The 15,168-nt window shown below is 47.4% G+C and overlaps 7 protein-coding genes across 7 annotated transcripts; 2 read left to right on the forward strand and 5 right to left on the reverse strand.

Moving 5' to 3' along the window:
• Window positions 1-637: 637 nt before the first annotated feature.
• On the reverse strand, window positions 638-2,700 carry ARB_03793 (uncharacterized protein; the record flags this gene model as incomplete). The annotated part of the gene is made up of 7 exons (XM_003009949.1): window positions 638-1,390; window positions 1,468-1,691; window positions 1,760-1,906; window positions 1,961-2,015; window positions 2,096-2,279; window positions 2,324-2,541; window positions 2,647-2,700. The coding sequence occupies 7 exons, from the start codon at window positions 2,698-2,700 to the stop codon at window positions 638-640; spliced, it is 1,635 nt and encodes a 544-aa protein (XP_003009995.1).
• A 331-nt stretch (window positions 2,701-3,031) lies between these two features.
• On the forward strand, window positions 3,032-3,634 carry ARB_03794 (uncharacterized protein; the record flags this gene model as incomplete). Its single annotated transcript, XM_003009950.1, has 1 exon — window positions 3,032-3,634. One exon carries the CDS (start codon window positions 3,032-3,034, stop codon window positions 3,632-3,634), a length of 603 nt encoding a protein of 200 aa, XP_003009996.1.
• Window positions 3,635-3,710: 76 nt separating this feature from the next.
• ARB_03795 (vacuolar iron transporter Ccc1, putative) lies at window positions 3,711-4,615 on the reverse strand (the record flags this gene model as incomplete). Its single annotated transcript, XM_003009951.1, has 2 exons — window positions 3,711-4,227; window positions 4,293-4,615. The coding sequence occupies 2 exons, from the start codon at window positions 4,613-4,615 to the stop codon at window positions 3,711-3,713; spliced, it is 840 nt and encodes a 279-aa protein (XP_003009997.1).
• A 966-nt stretch (window positions 4,616-5,581) lies between these two features.
• Window positions 5,582-6,291, reverse strand: ARB_03796 (uncharacterized protein; the record flags this gene model as incomplete). The annotated part of the gene is made up of 2 exons (XM_003009952.1): window positions 5,582-6,025; window positions 6,064-6,291. 2 exons carry the CDS (start codon window positions 6,289-6,291, stop codon window positions 5,582-5,584), a joined length of 672 nt encoding a protein of 223 aa, XP_003009998.1.
• A 452-nt stretch (window positions 6,292-6,743) lies between these two features.
• On the reverse strand, window positions 6,744-9,106 carry ARB_03797 (uncharacterized protein; the record flags this gene model as incomplete). Its single annotated transcript, XM_003009953.1, has 3 exons — window positions 6,744-8,583; window positions 8,767-8,802; window positions 8,907-9,106. 3 exons carry the CDS (start codon window positions 9,104-9,106, stop codon window positions 6,744-6,746), a joined length of 2,076 nt encoding a protein of 691 aa, XP_003009999.1.
• An 842-nt stretch (window positions 9,107-9,948) lies between these two features.
• On the reverse strand, window positions 9,949-12,467 carry ARB_03798 (uncharacterized protein; the record flags this gene model as incomplete). The annotated part of the gene is made up of 4 exons (XM_003009954.1): window positions 9,949-10,024; window positions 10,096-10,673; window positions 10,730-10,905; window positions 11,093-12,467. The coding sequence occupies 4 exons, from the start codon at window positions 12,465-12,467 to the stop codon at window positions 9,949-9,951; spliced, it is 2,205 nt and encodes a 734-aa protein (XP_003010000.1).
• A 435-nt stretch (window positions 12,468-12,902) lies between these two features.
• On the forward strand, window positions 12,903-14,698 carry ARB_03799 (uncharacterized protein; the record flags this gene model as incomplete). Its single annotated transcript, XM_003009955.1, has 2 exons — window positions 12,903-13,577; window positions 13,649-14,698. The coding sequence occupies 2 exons, from the start codon at window positions 12,903-12,905 to the stop codon at window positions 14,696-14,698; spliced, it is 1,725 nt and encodes a 574-aa protein (XP_003010001.1).
• Window positions 14,699-15,168: the final 470 nt, after the last annotated feature.

The raw sequence follows: 15,168 nt of genomic DNA on the forward strand, positions 1-15,168 counted from the left end.
ATTAAAAATAATTTCTTTATTTAGCTAAATTTAAAAATAAATAAGTTTACTACTAAAGTTAGTAGTATTAAAAATTATTTATAAATTTATAAAATAAATATTTATATATTAATAATTTAGAATTTTCTAATAATTATATATTACTAATTTATAGTTATAAATTTTTATTATTAAAAATTTCTAAATTACTATTATTTAAATTAATATTCTATTTATTACTATTTTTTTTCTTTAAATAGTAGCTAATTTTCCTCTATAATAATAACTTAATTTATATAATAATAGGTAATATTTAATAGAGGAGAGTTAGAATAAGAGTAAAATATATAGATTTTACTATATCTTTAAAGTTTTTTACTAATAGTAGGCTAACTAAATATAGAAATCTAAACTAGTATTTTTTTTATTCTACTATAGTATAAAGTAGACCTTAATTAGTACTAATAGAGTACCCTTATAGCTTTATTATAAAGATACTAGTAAATATAGTAGAACTACTAAAAATACTACGAAGTAAGGGTATAACTAGAGGCCTCTATAAGCTCTTACCTAATTAGGAAATCCAGATCTATTTTTCGTTCTTTCTGGCTTAAAATTACGGTTGCAAAATCCCTCTATTAATATATTTTTAACCCATCTAAACAGCAACGTTCTGGTTGATGACTTCGCCAACCGATTTCCAAGTAGCACCAGCCGGCATGGAAATAACACGTCGTTCCTTCTTCTCTAGGCCAACGAACTCTGGAGGAAGCACGTTGTCAAACGAATACCCCTTTTCGTTTCGCAGAGCCGCATCCACCGCTTCAGCAAATTTGGCTGGATGTGCGGTCGACAATGATATGTGAAAGGTCTCTGCGCACCGAGATATCGATCTCAACGATGCTGCAACTCCAATCGCGGAATGGGGGTCAAGGATGTATCCCCCCGTTTCTCCTCTGGTGCCAGCGCTGACAGGGGTTTGTGGGAAGCAAGTCGAGTAAATGGATCGAATAGTGTCGATCGTTTGCTCATTAGATACCCGCTCACTCTCGAACTCTTGCTGAGCTGCCTGGAGTATCTTCTCATCAACTCCAAATCCTCCCTTGCCAGAGAGATCCTGAAGCCAGCTGAGAACTGTATTGCCAGCGATTTTCCGCTTCTCGTCGATATCTCCTTGACCGTATACTTTGTAAGCAAGGAACCAGAGAAGCCGCTCAAAATTGCTTGATACCAGAATGTCCATAGCAGGACTCCAAGTTTCTTTTACAGCAGATGCGCTGGCTTGCGCCTCAGGCTGTGCTTGTTTCGTGTACTGGCCAGTTTTCAAGAACCTGTCAAGGATGTCATTCTCGTTGGTGGCAATAACCAGTTTATCGACTGGCAGGCCCATTTGCTTTCCAAACCAGCCAGCCTAGCAGGAAGAACGGAAAAGATATACGTGAGCGATTAAGTTCAGGTAATTTATTGTTTAGATTATGCAAAACTCACCAGTATATCTCCAAAGTTACCTGATGGCACGACAAATCGAATAGGCTTTCCATTGACGTAGGTGGGAGATCGAATGAGGGAGAAATAAGAATGGAAGTAGTAAGTGATTTGAGCAAGAATTCGGGCCCAATTTATCGAGTTCACAGCAGCTAGCTTGTGGGTTTTGTTGATTTCAGGGTCGGCAAAAAGAGCCTTAACCATATCCTGACAATCGTCGAAAGATCCTGGAGCCACGCCATCAGTTAATTAAAAATAAAATAAAATAAAATTACTTGATTGAGTGTGGACATACCTTCAATACTGATGTTATGGACATTTTCATCTAACACAGTTGTCATCTGAGCTTCCTGGATTGGAGACACTTTGCCCTTTGGATGCAGGATGAAGACGGAGGCGTCCTTCTTCCCACGTAGCCCATATATGGCAGCTGAGCCGGTGTCTAAATACCCATCAGTAGCGTTCTATTTTTACGAGGGTTTAGAGGATTGCATACCTCCACTCGTAGCTCCAATAACCACAAGATGGTGACGGTCCTTGCCGGACTTGCCCTATATGAAGCATTCATTAGTTTGTCCGCTCGTCTCTAGAGGCATTTTAAACCAAATTATCGATGAAAGAAATTAGATACCTCATTCCGTCTCACGAGGAAGTATTCAAATAGGTTTCCCAAGAATTGCAATGCCACATCTTTAAAGGCAAATGTAGGCCCGCAGAACAGCTCCAAAAGATATAATCGCTTCTGCTCGTCCAATGTGACCAGTGGGGTGATATCGGGAGACCTGTTCAACCCATTCGCATCAGCAAGATAGCCACTGAACAGCAAATTATTATTATTATTTTGCCTGACAAAACATACCTGAATGTCCCGTAGCTGCGAGATATTATGTCCTTCAAGTCATCTGATGGAACCTCTGAAGGGGAGATGTACAATGATAGGATCTCAAAGGCCAGCTCCTGGAAGCTATAGTTGCGCCACTTTGTCTCCCAGTCCGTCGGCAGCGAAGGGATCTGTTCCGGGATAAAGAGGCCTCCGTCTGATGCCAGTCCCTTCAGGACGACTTCTTCAAAGGAAAACTGTCCAATTTGTCCGCGTCAGTGAAAAATCCTCATTAATGCGATAACTAGTTGCTTGCAGGGGCTTCATGCTTGCAGGGGAAGCTCTGCGATATCGGTACATACCCCGTACGAGCCACCCCGAGAGCTCAAGTACTTCTGCGACGCCGTAGCAGCCATCGTCACACCGAAAAAGACAAGAATCTGCCTTCTGTCGGTGCAATTATAAGCGTTCAATGAACGGTAGGAAAAGGTGAAGTTGAAGAAGACGAACTCCTTGAGTCACAAAATCGGCCTTTAGTTAACTGCAGTCTTTCTAACTGGTGGGGCAAACCACAGCCAGATTGCGCGATGAAAAAAGGGACGCCGAAGTTTGCAGCTTTTGCACCTGTGAGGCATATGTAAAGAAAACTCGGAATTTTTCAGTTTTGACACGGACAAAGAATAATAACTGGCTGAGGAAGTGATAATATCTACTGCAAAGATTACTTTATATACTAGCGAATACAGAATGGCCAAGTTCGAAGCGGCGTTGAAGAAAATTGACGACGTCCACTCGGAAGACCCAAAGCTGGCCAGAGTCAAGACTGACGCCGGAGAAGACGAGGAGATACCAGATGAGCTTCACTATGCCAACAGAATGACGGAGTATCTTCTCCAGCATGACCCCAACCCCTCCGAGCTGCTCCGCCTGGCCGTACGAGCCCAACATTTGCAGCGCTGGGAGATTCCTCGCGCCGACTACCCTATGAACCGCATGGGATATCTCTCCTGGAGAACGGCGCAGAAGAAGCGCCAGGCAACTCATGCTGAAGAGATATGTCTGAGCTGTGGGTATTCCACAGAAGACGCCGCGAGAGTGGCTGCACTTGTGAGAAAGGAGGACATGAAGCGGGATGCCGAGTGCCAGGTATTGGAAGACGTTGCATGTCTTGTGTTTCTGGCAGATCAATTCGAGAAGTTTGAGCAAGAGCATGGCGAGGATCGGGAGAAGATTGTGAACATCCTGAGGAAGACATGGGCGAAGATGTCGGAACGGGGTCATGAGTTAGCCCTGCAGATTAAGATGTCTAACCAGGCAAAGGGGCTAGTTGCTGAGGCACTTGAAGCCTGAGCATCGCCCAGTACTTGCTTCGGATATCATCAGTCGTCTGATCTCATGTCCCAATCTTTTCCAACTCGACTTAATATCAAAATAAAGCGCCACCAGTGGGATTGATAGCTCTAGCCAGAGCTATAGATGCACCGGCAGCCAAACCCCCAACAACAACCATCTGTAACCCTCCTTTGATACCAGCAACTATATTTTCCTTGCCTGTCCAACCTCGAACGACGCACGTCTTGACGTAGCCAAAGACCAACAATGTGAAAATCATGATACCAATACTATAATACAGCGCCACCAAAACTTGATCGACCATGAAATAAGGAATAAGGGGAATGAAGCCGCCAATAAAGTATCCCAGTGCAAGGGTGATGGCAGATATCCATGCCTGATGGCATCCTGGCTTGGATTCTTTATGATAGAAAGTGAGAAGGAAGTCGAGGAGTTTCTCAGGGGAGTTGTATAAGATATGGCTCATTCGAGCCACGGGCTCCTCTGGGAGGTTGTATGGAGCAAAAACCTGGTGGATGATATTCATTGTTTCCATGGGGGATGCTTTGACTAGATGTTTTGTCTCTCGAACCGTGGCTTCGTATGATTCTCTAAGGCGCTGTTAGATACGTTTTGTTCATGTATATTGGTGCGTGTATGCGTGAATCTGACTTACACTTCACTACGAGAGCCAACGTATCCGCCCAGGCCCATGGATATAGCACCGGCAACAAGTTCAGCCAGCCCACCGACAACCACCACTCTCGAATTCCCTAGAGCAGAGAGGCCGGCACTGAGAGCAAAGGGAACTGTCAACCCATCCGAGAGGCCCAGGATAGCATCAGAGACAATTCGGGGGTTCACTCTAGGTCGAGTAGAGGAAATACTGCTAGAAGTCTCTGTACTCTCCGTTGGCGAAGGGGGAAATGTCCCATACGGCGAAAAGGCCTGTTCCTCGAGGTCCTGCGGGCTCCAGTGGCTGTGTCTGCCACCGAGCATAGGCTGGTCTGCTTGTTGCTCTTTGGTTAGTATTCCTGCTTCTTTACCATAACATTCGTGTGTGAGGAAGGATCAGGGGGCTCACCACTCATGCTGGTATCTTCTGCTGCCGCTCTAGCTCTTCAGAAGCAGAGCACCTAGGGGCTATGCTTAGGGAGTTGCTTAAGGGGGATGTGTACTTCACAACCAGCCAGCTCCTCAGGTACGAACGTCCTTGGTCCTTTTATCCTTTTGAAACAGCCTTGGAATAGGTAGTTATCCAGGGCAAAATGAAAAAAAAAAAAGGACAGTAAGAGTTCTAGGCGTTGGTATCAGGTCGGAGATACGGAGTATAGATGCCCAGGACTGGATGTAGTACTCCGCAGGCGCTCAAAGCATGCCTTTACACTGGTAATAGATGGTTCCTCAGGGGGTTTAATTGTCCAGCTGCAGCCATCAAGACATCCTCCTCGTCTTCCACAGACGGGGTAGCATCTCTTTTATAACCTCCTCCCCCCCTTTTAACTCATGCTGGTCTGCCGTCTATCATTAACACAGCTCTCCATGCACTAGATGACGGGATCTGGGAATGTACACTGAGCGCAGCCAATGGGCTGCCCGCTTATTGTAAGCAGCAGGCTTTCTCCTTGCAAGCCCTGCTTCCCCATCGCCCGCTGGGCCACTCAGCGTGAAGGTGATTACTTTCCCGCCTCTCCGACTTGATGGTTGCGAAGGTGAGACAAGCCGCAAGGTTTGGCCAACTTATCAGTTTAACTGACGACTCCCAAGGTTGTGGTTCTGGCCGTGGCAGTTGGCGATGGTTGATATTGTTAACTGTTATTATTATTAATATACAGAGAGGCTTCATTCTTCATAGACGGACAGTACAGAGAGAAAACGGGAACATTCCAACCCGCCATAAAAGAGTCAACGATCCCCCAGCGAGCAGCCAAACCAGTAACTAACAGGGGGGTTTAACCAGGCAGATCATGCGCCCCCCTCGCGCTTCGCGTACTCCTCTTCCATGCGCTCTTCGTACAGTCGATCAACCTCCTCCTGCGTCATCACGCCGGGCCCTCTACCCGACGCTGTGGGCGGGACATTCGTGGTCGTTTCGGCAGTGGCGGTCATGGTGATAGTGGTATTTGGCGTTGATAAGGGGTCGTTCATGTTGCTTTTGCCGTTGGGGCCCACGGTGGATTTGTCCTTTTTCTTGGATTCTGGACCCAGTGGCACAGGCATCTTTGCTGCTTGTGTTCTGTCTGTTTGCACGATTTGCGTCTTCTGTAGTTTTGGAGGTAGCTTTCTTGTCCCTGTTCCTGGCCGTGTCTTGTTTTTGGCTCCGACGGGACTCTTATATAGAGATGAGTCGAGTTGGTGGCGAGTTAGGCAGACACGTCGCCACTTGATCGATGTTCGTTCCTGATCTGGCTATGATGTAATAGTTTATCTAGGAGTGAGTTACATACATGTGAGATCCTGTCGATTGACTCGGGTGATATAGACAGGGGAGAAAGTTTAGGGCTCTCTCTGTATGGGGTGTAGATATCTACATATGCTGAAAAACATGGGGACGTCTTCTTCAACCTCCTGCATAGAGCAAGATGCGGCCGTAGCCAGATCGATGAAAACAGTAGGTAGTATTCACGTAGAGTGACAGAGCCAAAGAATGTGCCTCTCAATGACCCGAAGGCCATTGAACAAGACGAGTCCACCGCGACGTGCAATGCAGGGTCTCTTCTGTGGAGAGTCGCCTTTGTGAGCGCGATCCCCGAAACAAGGTAAGTATGAAGAAGAGAAGAAGAGAAAGAAAAAAAAACTTGCAAAAGGCGAGCGAGGCCGGCGGCGTTTTTATAGTCGCGGCGGCCGGCGCTAAAGCTAAGCGAGAAACAGAAAAGACGAGCTGATTGGACAGCCAACATTGCTTAGTCAGCTGTGCTATCAAGCGGCCCCTGAGCCGCTGCAAAGATCCATGGAGAAGGGGAGGAAAGACGTGGGAAGGTGGACGTTGAATTCGTTGGTATCATTGTCATTCTTTACGTGCTAGCTTTTGGGAGATAGGCTCCCTGATAACGCAGATAAAACACAGTAAGCCCGCATGGCAAAGTCAAGAGTAGATGGTGGTGGTTGTTTAACTACCAAAAATCCCTTAGTCATGGGCTCTATCCTGAACTGAGATATCGACTGCTTTCTCGTTGGCGAGTCGCTTCTCCTGCTCGTTCTTATGACCTTTGTTTTCCACTGGCTCACCCTTGCTGCTTCCAGCATTCTTCTTCCCTTTGCTCCGCGCTGTGCCTGCAGAGACAGGGGCCATTTGAACCCACCAGGAGACAGCCGCTGCGCGTTCATTGCAGAACGGGAAGTCCTTGGAGTCATCCTGAGCCCACCGTTTAAACACGGCATCGTTCATCTGGGAGGTGTGTGCCATTACTTCTTGGGTTGGGGCTGGTGGTGTTTTCTGCGCAGGCTCATGCGGAATCTCTGGCTGCGTAGCCGCCGGTGTTGCTGGGTCCGCCGTTGCTTTCTTGTATATGCCGTGGCCTGGGAGAGGGGCAGGTGCACAGAGGGTTTCCCATGGTCTTATCTTAAGCCAGTTATCGGTGCGGTGGAGGATTTCCATCCAGTCGGAGCGGGAGGGAGATCGGGGAGCCAGGAAGATGGGGTACCCGTCACAGATGCGTGCGACTCGAGCTACCATGTGAGCGTGGCGGACGAACTCCTTTTCAGGTGTCTGAAGGATGGAATGACATATCAATATGGAGTGAAGGGCGTCCGTAAGCAGCGGGTGGTAAGTCACGGCTTCATGACAGACGTCCGAGCTTCGGACTTGCTGGCCGGCAGTACCTTGGTTGGACACGGTTAATGCATCTGATTCTTCGGGGTAAGGTGGGAGGTCTGCAGGAGGAGTGGATGAGAAGAGGTCTGACACAGGATAAATCTTGTAGAGAGTAGCAAAAGTGCCGTCTTGTAATTTAGACGGGGTAGGTCCTGGGGTATATTTGATCAGAGAAAGGAAGGTAAGATAGTCGCGAAGGGCCCGTCGCGCATTCGACTTGACCATCTTCCGCTCCTCCAGCCAGCGTCTATGTGCCTGTCTGTCTTTTGGGTCGCCACCGTTCTCTTTCACTTCCAGAGTGTCATCATCGCCAATTGTCGGTCCCTGCGACTCCTTGGTCTTCTCATAAGCAGTCAACGCCTCGTGGATATGTTGACACGAGATACTCAAGTAAACTCCAGCCCTATGGAAGAGCAGTTGAGCCTCCAATCCATGTGGCTGGTCGTTTTCATCTATCTTCTGGTTGAACCGTGATGGCATCATTTTTCGTCGACTGCTTTCAGTCACCACTTCAATGTCCTTTCTGGTGTCTTCATGTTGTCTGCCACAAGCACGACAAGCAGCAAGTCCCTCTGTGAGGTCTCTCGCTGCGCCTAAGAGGTCGTCCTTCAGCATTTTTGCCACAGCTCTAGTTCTGTAGGTAGCCCCGTCCAACTGACGCATAGCAATGATATCATCCAGCGGCCGCAGACTTGTGCATTGCACCAGAGAACGAGATGGGATCTTTTCATGGAAAAAATGGACGTATTTCGCGTCACAGTCATTCTCGTTCCGTTGTAGAACCAACTTTGCAACTTCTTCGAGTGCGGATGCAGACTGCATCGTGGCAACACTAGCTGCAATCTCATCAAGCGCATATGCCTTGGATAGCTTCTGGGTGGCATGTTCCCGCATACGGTGCCGTCGTTCCCGACTCAATTTCATTGTACCGTCTCCTCGACTCCCTCGCACACCCGAACCCCCCATGGGTCCCCCTCCATTGCCACCCAGAAGACCGTATCCCGAGCTATATGAAGAGTTCCCCAGCGAAGATATTGTTCCATTCGCTGCACGTACAGCGAGATCTGTGGCTTCTTCGATCAGCCGACGGATCTTGATGAGGTCGAAGAAGACCGCCGGGTCGATGGGCTGTGGCTGCGGAGAGGCATAGTTGCTGTATGCCAGGCTTTCAAGTATCTCGGGAGGCAACTGGAGCCATGGGCCATGAAAGGACGATATATACCTCCAGTGTCTGCTCAATCAACCAAGACAAACAGTTAGCATCAGCATTGAATACGCTCGACAAGATGAATTGACAGGGATCGTTTCAGGTACAAGAACTAGCCAGTTAACTAACTAGTTATCTTGCGAAAATAAATTCTTCTCATAGCTTCTACCCCAAGCTATATCTAGCTATCGAGCTTCTCCACAGTCATCGGAAAAGTAGAGTAAAGAGAAAATAGTTATAAAAGAGGCAAATAGGAAATGATTACTCACTTGTTGCGACAGATAATGAGAGCAGAAGTCGACGGCTCTGCGGGCGGTGGTTTGATAGCTTTAGGCACAGACGAAGATCCTTGTGGCTTTTGCTCCTGGTGGCCGGGAGAAGCAGAAACGCTGACCGTGGACGAAGCAGGAGAAGCGCCGCCCGGAGGACTGTCTTTCTTTCTCTCGCCGGCTTTCTTCTTCCTAGTCATCGCGGCGGTTCATGGGAGCTCCAGTCCTACCTTTTTTACTTCTGGGAGCGCTTCTGGTGTATCCTGGATAGTTAATTTTGATACTTCCAGAATGTTTAATGACGGAGGGAAAAAAAATAACTAGCGTCGACGGAAGTTAAGTTATCTGTTTAAAAAAAAAAAAAAAAAAAAAAAAAAAAAAAAAAAAAAAAAAAAAAAAAAAAAAAAAAAAAAAAAAAAGACGACTGGTTCAGCTGAATATTAATAAGAGAGGCCTTCTACTAGGCCAAGAACACAGGGCTTTGCAGTTTGCCCTTTATCTGGAAACTGTGCTTGAATATTATTTATGCAACTTGCCGGCAGTTTTCCCCCATACTCGTGGGCTTATATTTACTTTGACTGAGGTGAAAAGGGGAGAAAAGGTACATGAAATGATGCCGAAGTCACTCTAAATTTAAGCTTAAATTGTCTTGATACTTAAAATCGACTTATTCACACGGATCTGGTAATATATCTTGTTCTACCTTACTCAGTGCTCATGGTGAGGCTTCCGGCAGCCTTTTAGGAGGGCCAACGACAAGGGAAACATAGGGCCAGGTATTTGAAAGCTTGTACGAGGAAATAAACCAAATTATAACTACGTATTCAATGGGTATCCATGATATTTATTACCCGACCATAACTCCCCGGTTATGCTCGTAGCATTTTGCACATATAAAGAAAACAACCGCTCCAATATGCCATCAATGTTTCAAGAGTCGGCGCTAAGTGCAAGACAGGCATCAACTGCAAGACCAACCCTTTACGACGAAGAATGATTAGTTTGGTGGGCTAAAACAAAGCGTTGTAGAGAAAGGTGGCACTTACCGTCCTTCTTTCATGGTGACAACATCGTCGATCAAATCTCTATCTAAATTCGGGAACATACCAGCGAGTGTCCTGTAATGCATGAAATCAGTATATATCCTCAATTTATTTTCGTTTACATTGTGTTTCGAAAAGACACGTACTCGACAACATCGTTGTGCTCCGCTTGCTGGATACGACGAGCCTCCGCGGACTCGGCACTTGCTTGACGGGCCGCAGCCTCCTGCGCTTCAAAGCGGGTAGCTAGAGATGGTGATTTTCCATCACGACCCCTGGATCCCTCCTGGTTTCTCCACGAATCACTGTCCGGGCGCTGCCCATTGTATGGCACATTCTCAGAAGTCGCTGAACTCTGTTGATTGAAAGGGGATCGTTCTCTAGAATGATCTGTATCATCAGAGAATATACGACCAATTGTCGTCAGTGGCTTCTGGATGGTTCGTAGCAATCCGGCAACTGGGGTGTTATCGTCGGAAACAGGAGAGTAGGGGGGCGAGTGCTCATTCTGCCGCGAGTTCGAGTGTCCTTCAAAAGAGGGCCGTGATGCTGTTTCTCGTGCTCTGCTAGCAGGTAGCTTTTCGGGTACGGATGGTGGTTCCTCGTGGTCTGGATTACGCTCTGCTATGGCAGAAACGGCTGCTTCTACATTTCGCTCGAATTCCTCATCGCTGACAGTTAAGGATGTCCTATCCAAGCTTTCTATGAACTGGATGGCTCCAGACTATCCTCCAGTCAGTAAACAGAGTAGTTTTGGGGGTAGTGGTAAATGAAACATACAAGAGAAGACAAATAATATCCTGCCTCACCGCTCAGCTTTTCTTGGTTGCGGAACCGCAGAATATACTGTACGTTGGACACTAGATGTTCAGGATTCGCCTTGAGAACCACATATATCAATAGAGGTATGAATGAGTCGGCCGAGGTATCGCTGTTCTTTGCATGGCGTAACAGTCCTGTTTATATTTTAATTAGGCCATGGTCTCATCTTCAAGGTGGTGGGATATATGAATACCGAAGATAACTTTGCAGCAATTCAAAATGCATATTACTTTATCCCGCGGCGCTCGGTAGCCCTTTATCTTCAATAGCTCTAAGCTAGGTTAGAATGAGGGATCTATCAATCGGTCAAGTGTAAAATACCTTGTTGCGCCAAAAGCAGAAAACGACGGCCGTTTGGGCCAACGGGCGGGATATCAAGATGTTCTTCGCGAACCCAACTATATATCCGAACTTTCTGAGCCAGAATCTCATCACGCTCAACGTCTTCCTGGTGCTGGCCACGTCTACCGGGATGATGCATCCTCTCTATTTCCTTTCTCCTCCCCCGGCTTCTACTTCGCGAGGGGGCTGCCGGTGGTGGAATGGTTGGGGAAAATGTTTGGGTATAAAGTCTGTTCATAACAAGCTTCTCCATTCCCTCTTTGGCGTTATCAAACTCAACGTCAGATACACCCTTCCATACCTCACATTGGGCCATTTTGTTAGTGATGAATGCTAAGAAATCACTTATTATCTTAACTTGTTCGTGAACCATCCACTGACGCTTTCCAAATTCATTCAGGAATGAGCGTAGAAATTTGGCTACTGGATCAGCAGTCCGATGTCGCAGTTGTTCCAGGAAGCGATGGAAGTCAAATGGCTGTTCTGTTTCTGGCTCTGGTGGTGGAGGAACCGTTGACGTTGGCGTTGATGGGCTGTGGTGAGTATCAGGCTTTTCCACAGCTACCATTTTCCCTGCGCTGGTCAGGGATGGGGACTTAGGTGGTACAGCGGGAGGAGACATTGCCTGACAGCTGCTGCCGGTGCTTGTTAAATTTGATGCAGCTTGGGTATCTGCCGATTCATCGTTTTGTTTTGCAGGCTGCTGTTCTAAACTTGAATTCCGAGGAGGGAAGTGTCCCTGGCCGGTCCGAAACTGGTCAGCTAACTCTAGTCTTGGAGACATGATCTCTTCCTGGCGGAGGCTGCTGGTCTCATCCGAAAATTGATCCATGATTGTCTGTATCTCCGACTGAGAATCTTCGCTCTTCCTCTCCTCACTCTCGGCTTTGGGTTGACAACTGTCGTCGAGTAAGTCATCCTGAGGAACTTCAGGTAGGTCCTTATCCGCTGGAGGTCGTGAAACCTGCGGAGTTTTAGGGGTGGGATCGATATAAGGCTCGTCTTTTTTAGGGGGGAGAGGCGGCTGGCCACCTGCTACGTCCACATGAAGCAGTTGGCCAGGATTCCTGCGCTTGGACTGAATAGACAGCTGCTGCTGTGGCTGTGACGAGGATTGTCCGTCATTTTCAGCGGGTGAAGAGGGTTCTTCATCTATATTCGAAGCTTCAACCGTGTCCTCCTTTTGTTGAGGGGAATCAGCCACACCTGCAACAGTCTCGTCAACCTTCGATTCAGCATTGCTGCTCACGTTCTTTGCAGTTGTATCATTTCGAGATTCCTCGCTTTCTCCTACTTGCACAGACGTCTCCCCAGCGACGTCTGAGGGGGGGACCTGGATTTCTGGAGGAGACATAAGCTCGACATGAGCTGTGCGAAGTAGTGTATATACGGCTGTCGAAACGTTGCTGGGGGGTGGGAGGCTGTTGAATCAGCCTACCGTGATCATCGTGGGGGAACTCGTATCGTATAATGTGTTTTGGTTGAAATGATGCCTCGCACACAAACACTGCCTCTCTAACACACACAAAACACTTGCTTCTTTATATATGGGCTGTCAAACCTCGATAAAATTAAGTACAAGCTAGGTGGTCAGGATGTCGATAGGTTCCAGAAAGGCCATGGCCCGCCCGATGAGGTCGGGCCAGAAAAAGTGGCGGATCATTGTTTTACCGAGGCTCCGATGCGGCCCCGGCGTTCCATTTGGAGGTGCTAAAGGTCATTTCACTTCAACAACTTCAACAACACTCAACCTTGCCTTCGACATGATGTGGGAAGAGGAGATTTCGCGATGTGTGGCATTTTCTTCTCGCTGAGCAATGAGAAGCACTGTTATCCGAGCCAATTGACGGAGAAGCTTATCCAGCACAGAGGTCCAGACAGCTACCAGACAGTGTGTGTTCGTGTTAACCAGACGGCAGCCTACCTAACTTTCGTGTCTTCTGTACTTGGACTTCGAGGAGACTCTATTCAGAAGCAGCCGCTGGTAGATGATAACCAATCGGTCCTCTGCTGGAATGGCGAGGTATGGAAGTTTGCAGACCGCGCGCTAGATGGAAATGACACCTGCGTTATTTTTCAGTCTTTCATGGATGCGGTGAAGCCTCGCAACGGTGAAGGAGCTGAGAATACATTAGAGAAACTATGTACTGCAGTTAACAACATCTCAGGCCCCTTTTCGTTTGTGTTTTATGACAGTTGCTCGTGCCGGATATTCTATGGAAGAGATTACCTTGGTCGACGGTCCTTGCTCCATGGGTGGAGTAGTGATGGGAATTTTCGAATATCCAGTATTCGGGATGGAAACATATCGGACTACTTTGAAGAAGTAGATACTACTGGAATTCATGTCATTGATCTGACTAGCCCGCCCGAACAGGAGAACACGGAAGCCAATGCTGGAACACCCACATGCCCGGTCAAGACTTTTGTTATCCCATGGTCCCCTGATCCGACGTTGAGTCTTGTGAGAATACTAATAACCAGCCCTTGTTTTTAAACCAGATGTAATGTACGATTCACAGCTAACACATTTAGAAACGGCCTATCCCTGCTATGGATACATCTCTCCCGGAGAGGGGCTCTGCGTCTCCCCTAGCCATTGACTCCCTATGTATAGAAATTCTACAAGAAAAACTACTGGAGTCGCTTAGACTACGATTATTGACGGTACCGGACATTTTAACCTCAACGGAAACTAAAGTTGCCATCCTTTTCTCTGGTGGCCTCGATTGCACCTTGGTTGCGAGACTAGCACATGATGTATTGCCTATGAAAGCGCCAATAGACCTTCTTAATGTGGCGTTTGAGAATCCACGGGTAGTGGCCGCAGCTACCAAAGGCTCGATCTCTGGAACTTCATCAACTTCCGTGTATGATGATTGCCCCGATCGCAGGACTGGCCTATCGTCGTTTCAGGAATTAAAAAAGGTCTGTCCTGGCCGGGAATGGCGGTTCGTCCGCATTGATGTTCCGTATACCGAAACCATGGAACATCGACCACGGGTCAAACATTTGATGGCACCACACAATACAGAGATGGACCTCTCCATTGCCTGTGCTCTCTACTTTGCTTCAAGAGGCAAAGGTATGCACCACTCCGAGTATAGCAACGGGGAAACAGGAATCAACTATACCACACCTGCTCGTGTCCTTTTATCGGGTTTAGGCGCAGATGAAGTGTTTGCTGGATACAGTCGTCATGCCATCGCTTTCTCACGACATGGGTTTCGTGGCCTAATAGACGAAGTCCAGCTTGACGTTGGCAGGTTAGGCAAGCGGAACCTAGGCCGTGATGATCGCGTAATATCTCATTGGGGCAAAGAAGCACGATATCCATATTTGGATGAAGACTTTTTGACATGGGCACTTTCTCGGCCTATATGGGAGAAATGCGGATTTGGGTGCGAGGAAGTTAAGATAGAGCAAGAGCCAGACGTGGAAGATGGCAAGAAAGCCTTGCGTCTAGTTGCGTGGAAACTAGGCATGAAGGATGTAGCCATGGAGAAGAAGAGAGCAATACAGTTTGGATCTCGGACAGCAAAAATGGAGAGTGGAAGAAGCAGAGGTACACAAATCCTTGAGTGATCAGCACATTTCCGCCCAAGCCCCATTTCCCTCATCCCAACGTATATATCTATCCCCGTCAGTCCCGTGGCAGCCATGATGACACGACAGATACTTCTGAATTCTTCTCCATCTAATCACGTCTTGGCTCAACATCATGCTCTTTCCGCTCATTTTACCGTTTGGCCTTCTTTAAAAACGCTCCTTTCATTCTTTCTGCTAAACAATAAATCTTCTTATTCAAATCCAGCATGGTGCTCATGACACTCCCTATTCCGGTAGAGCGAGGGCGTGGGCACCTTGTGGGTCAGGATAGGGGATGTGCAGCAGTTTTTCTGGTTGGATGCGCTCGAAGAATAAACAGTGCGAACGGAGAAAGGATGTGCTGAGTTGGACAGAAGACGGAGTGAGAGCTGAAGAAATTAAGGCAAGTCTGAGCTGCATGCAGAAACGCCCCTGTTAACCAGTACTCTTCTGTTGGTGTGTTCTAC

This window comes from Trichophyton benhamiae, assembly GCF_000151125.1.
Source record: "Trichophyton benhamiae CBS 112371 chromosome Unknown contig01399.0, whole genome shotgun sequence".
In the NCBI taxonomy this organism is placed as follows: domain Eukaryota; kingdom Fungi; phylum Ascomycota; class Eurotiomycetes; order Onygenales; family Arthrodermataceae; genus Trichophyton; species Trichophyton benhamiae.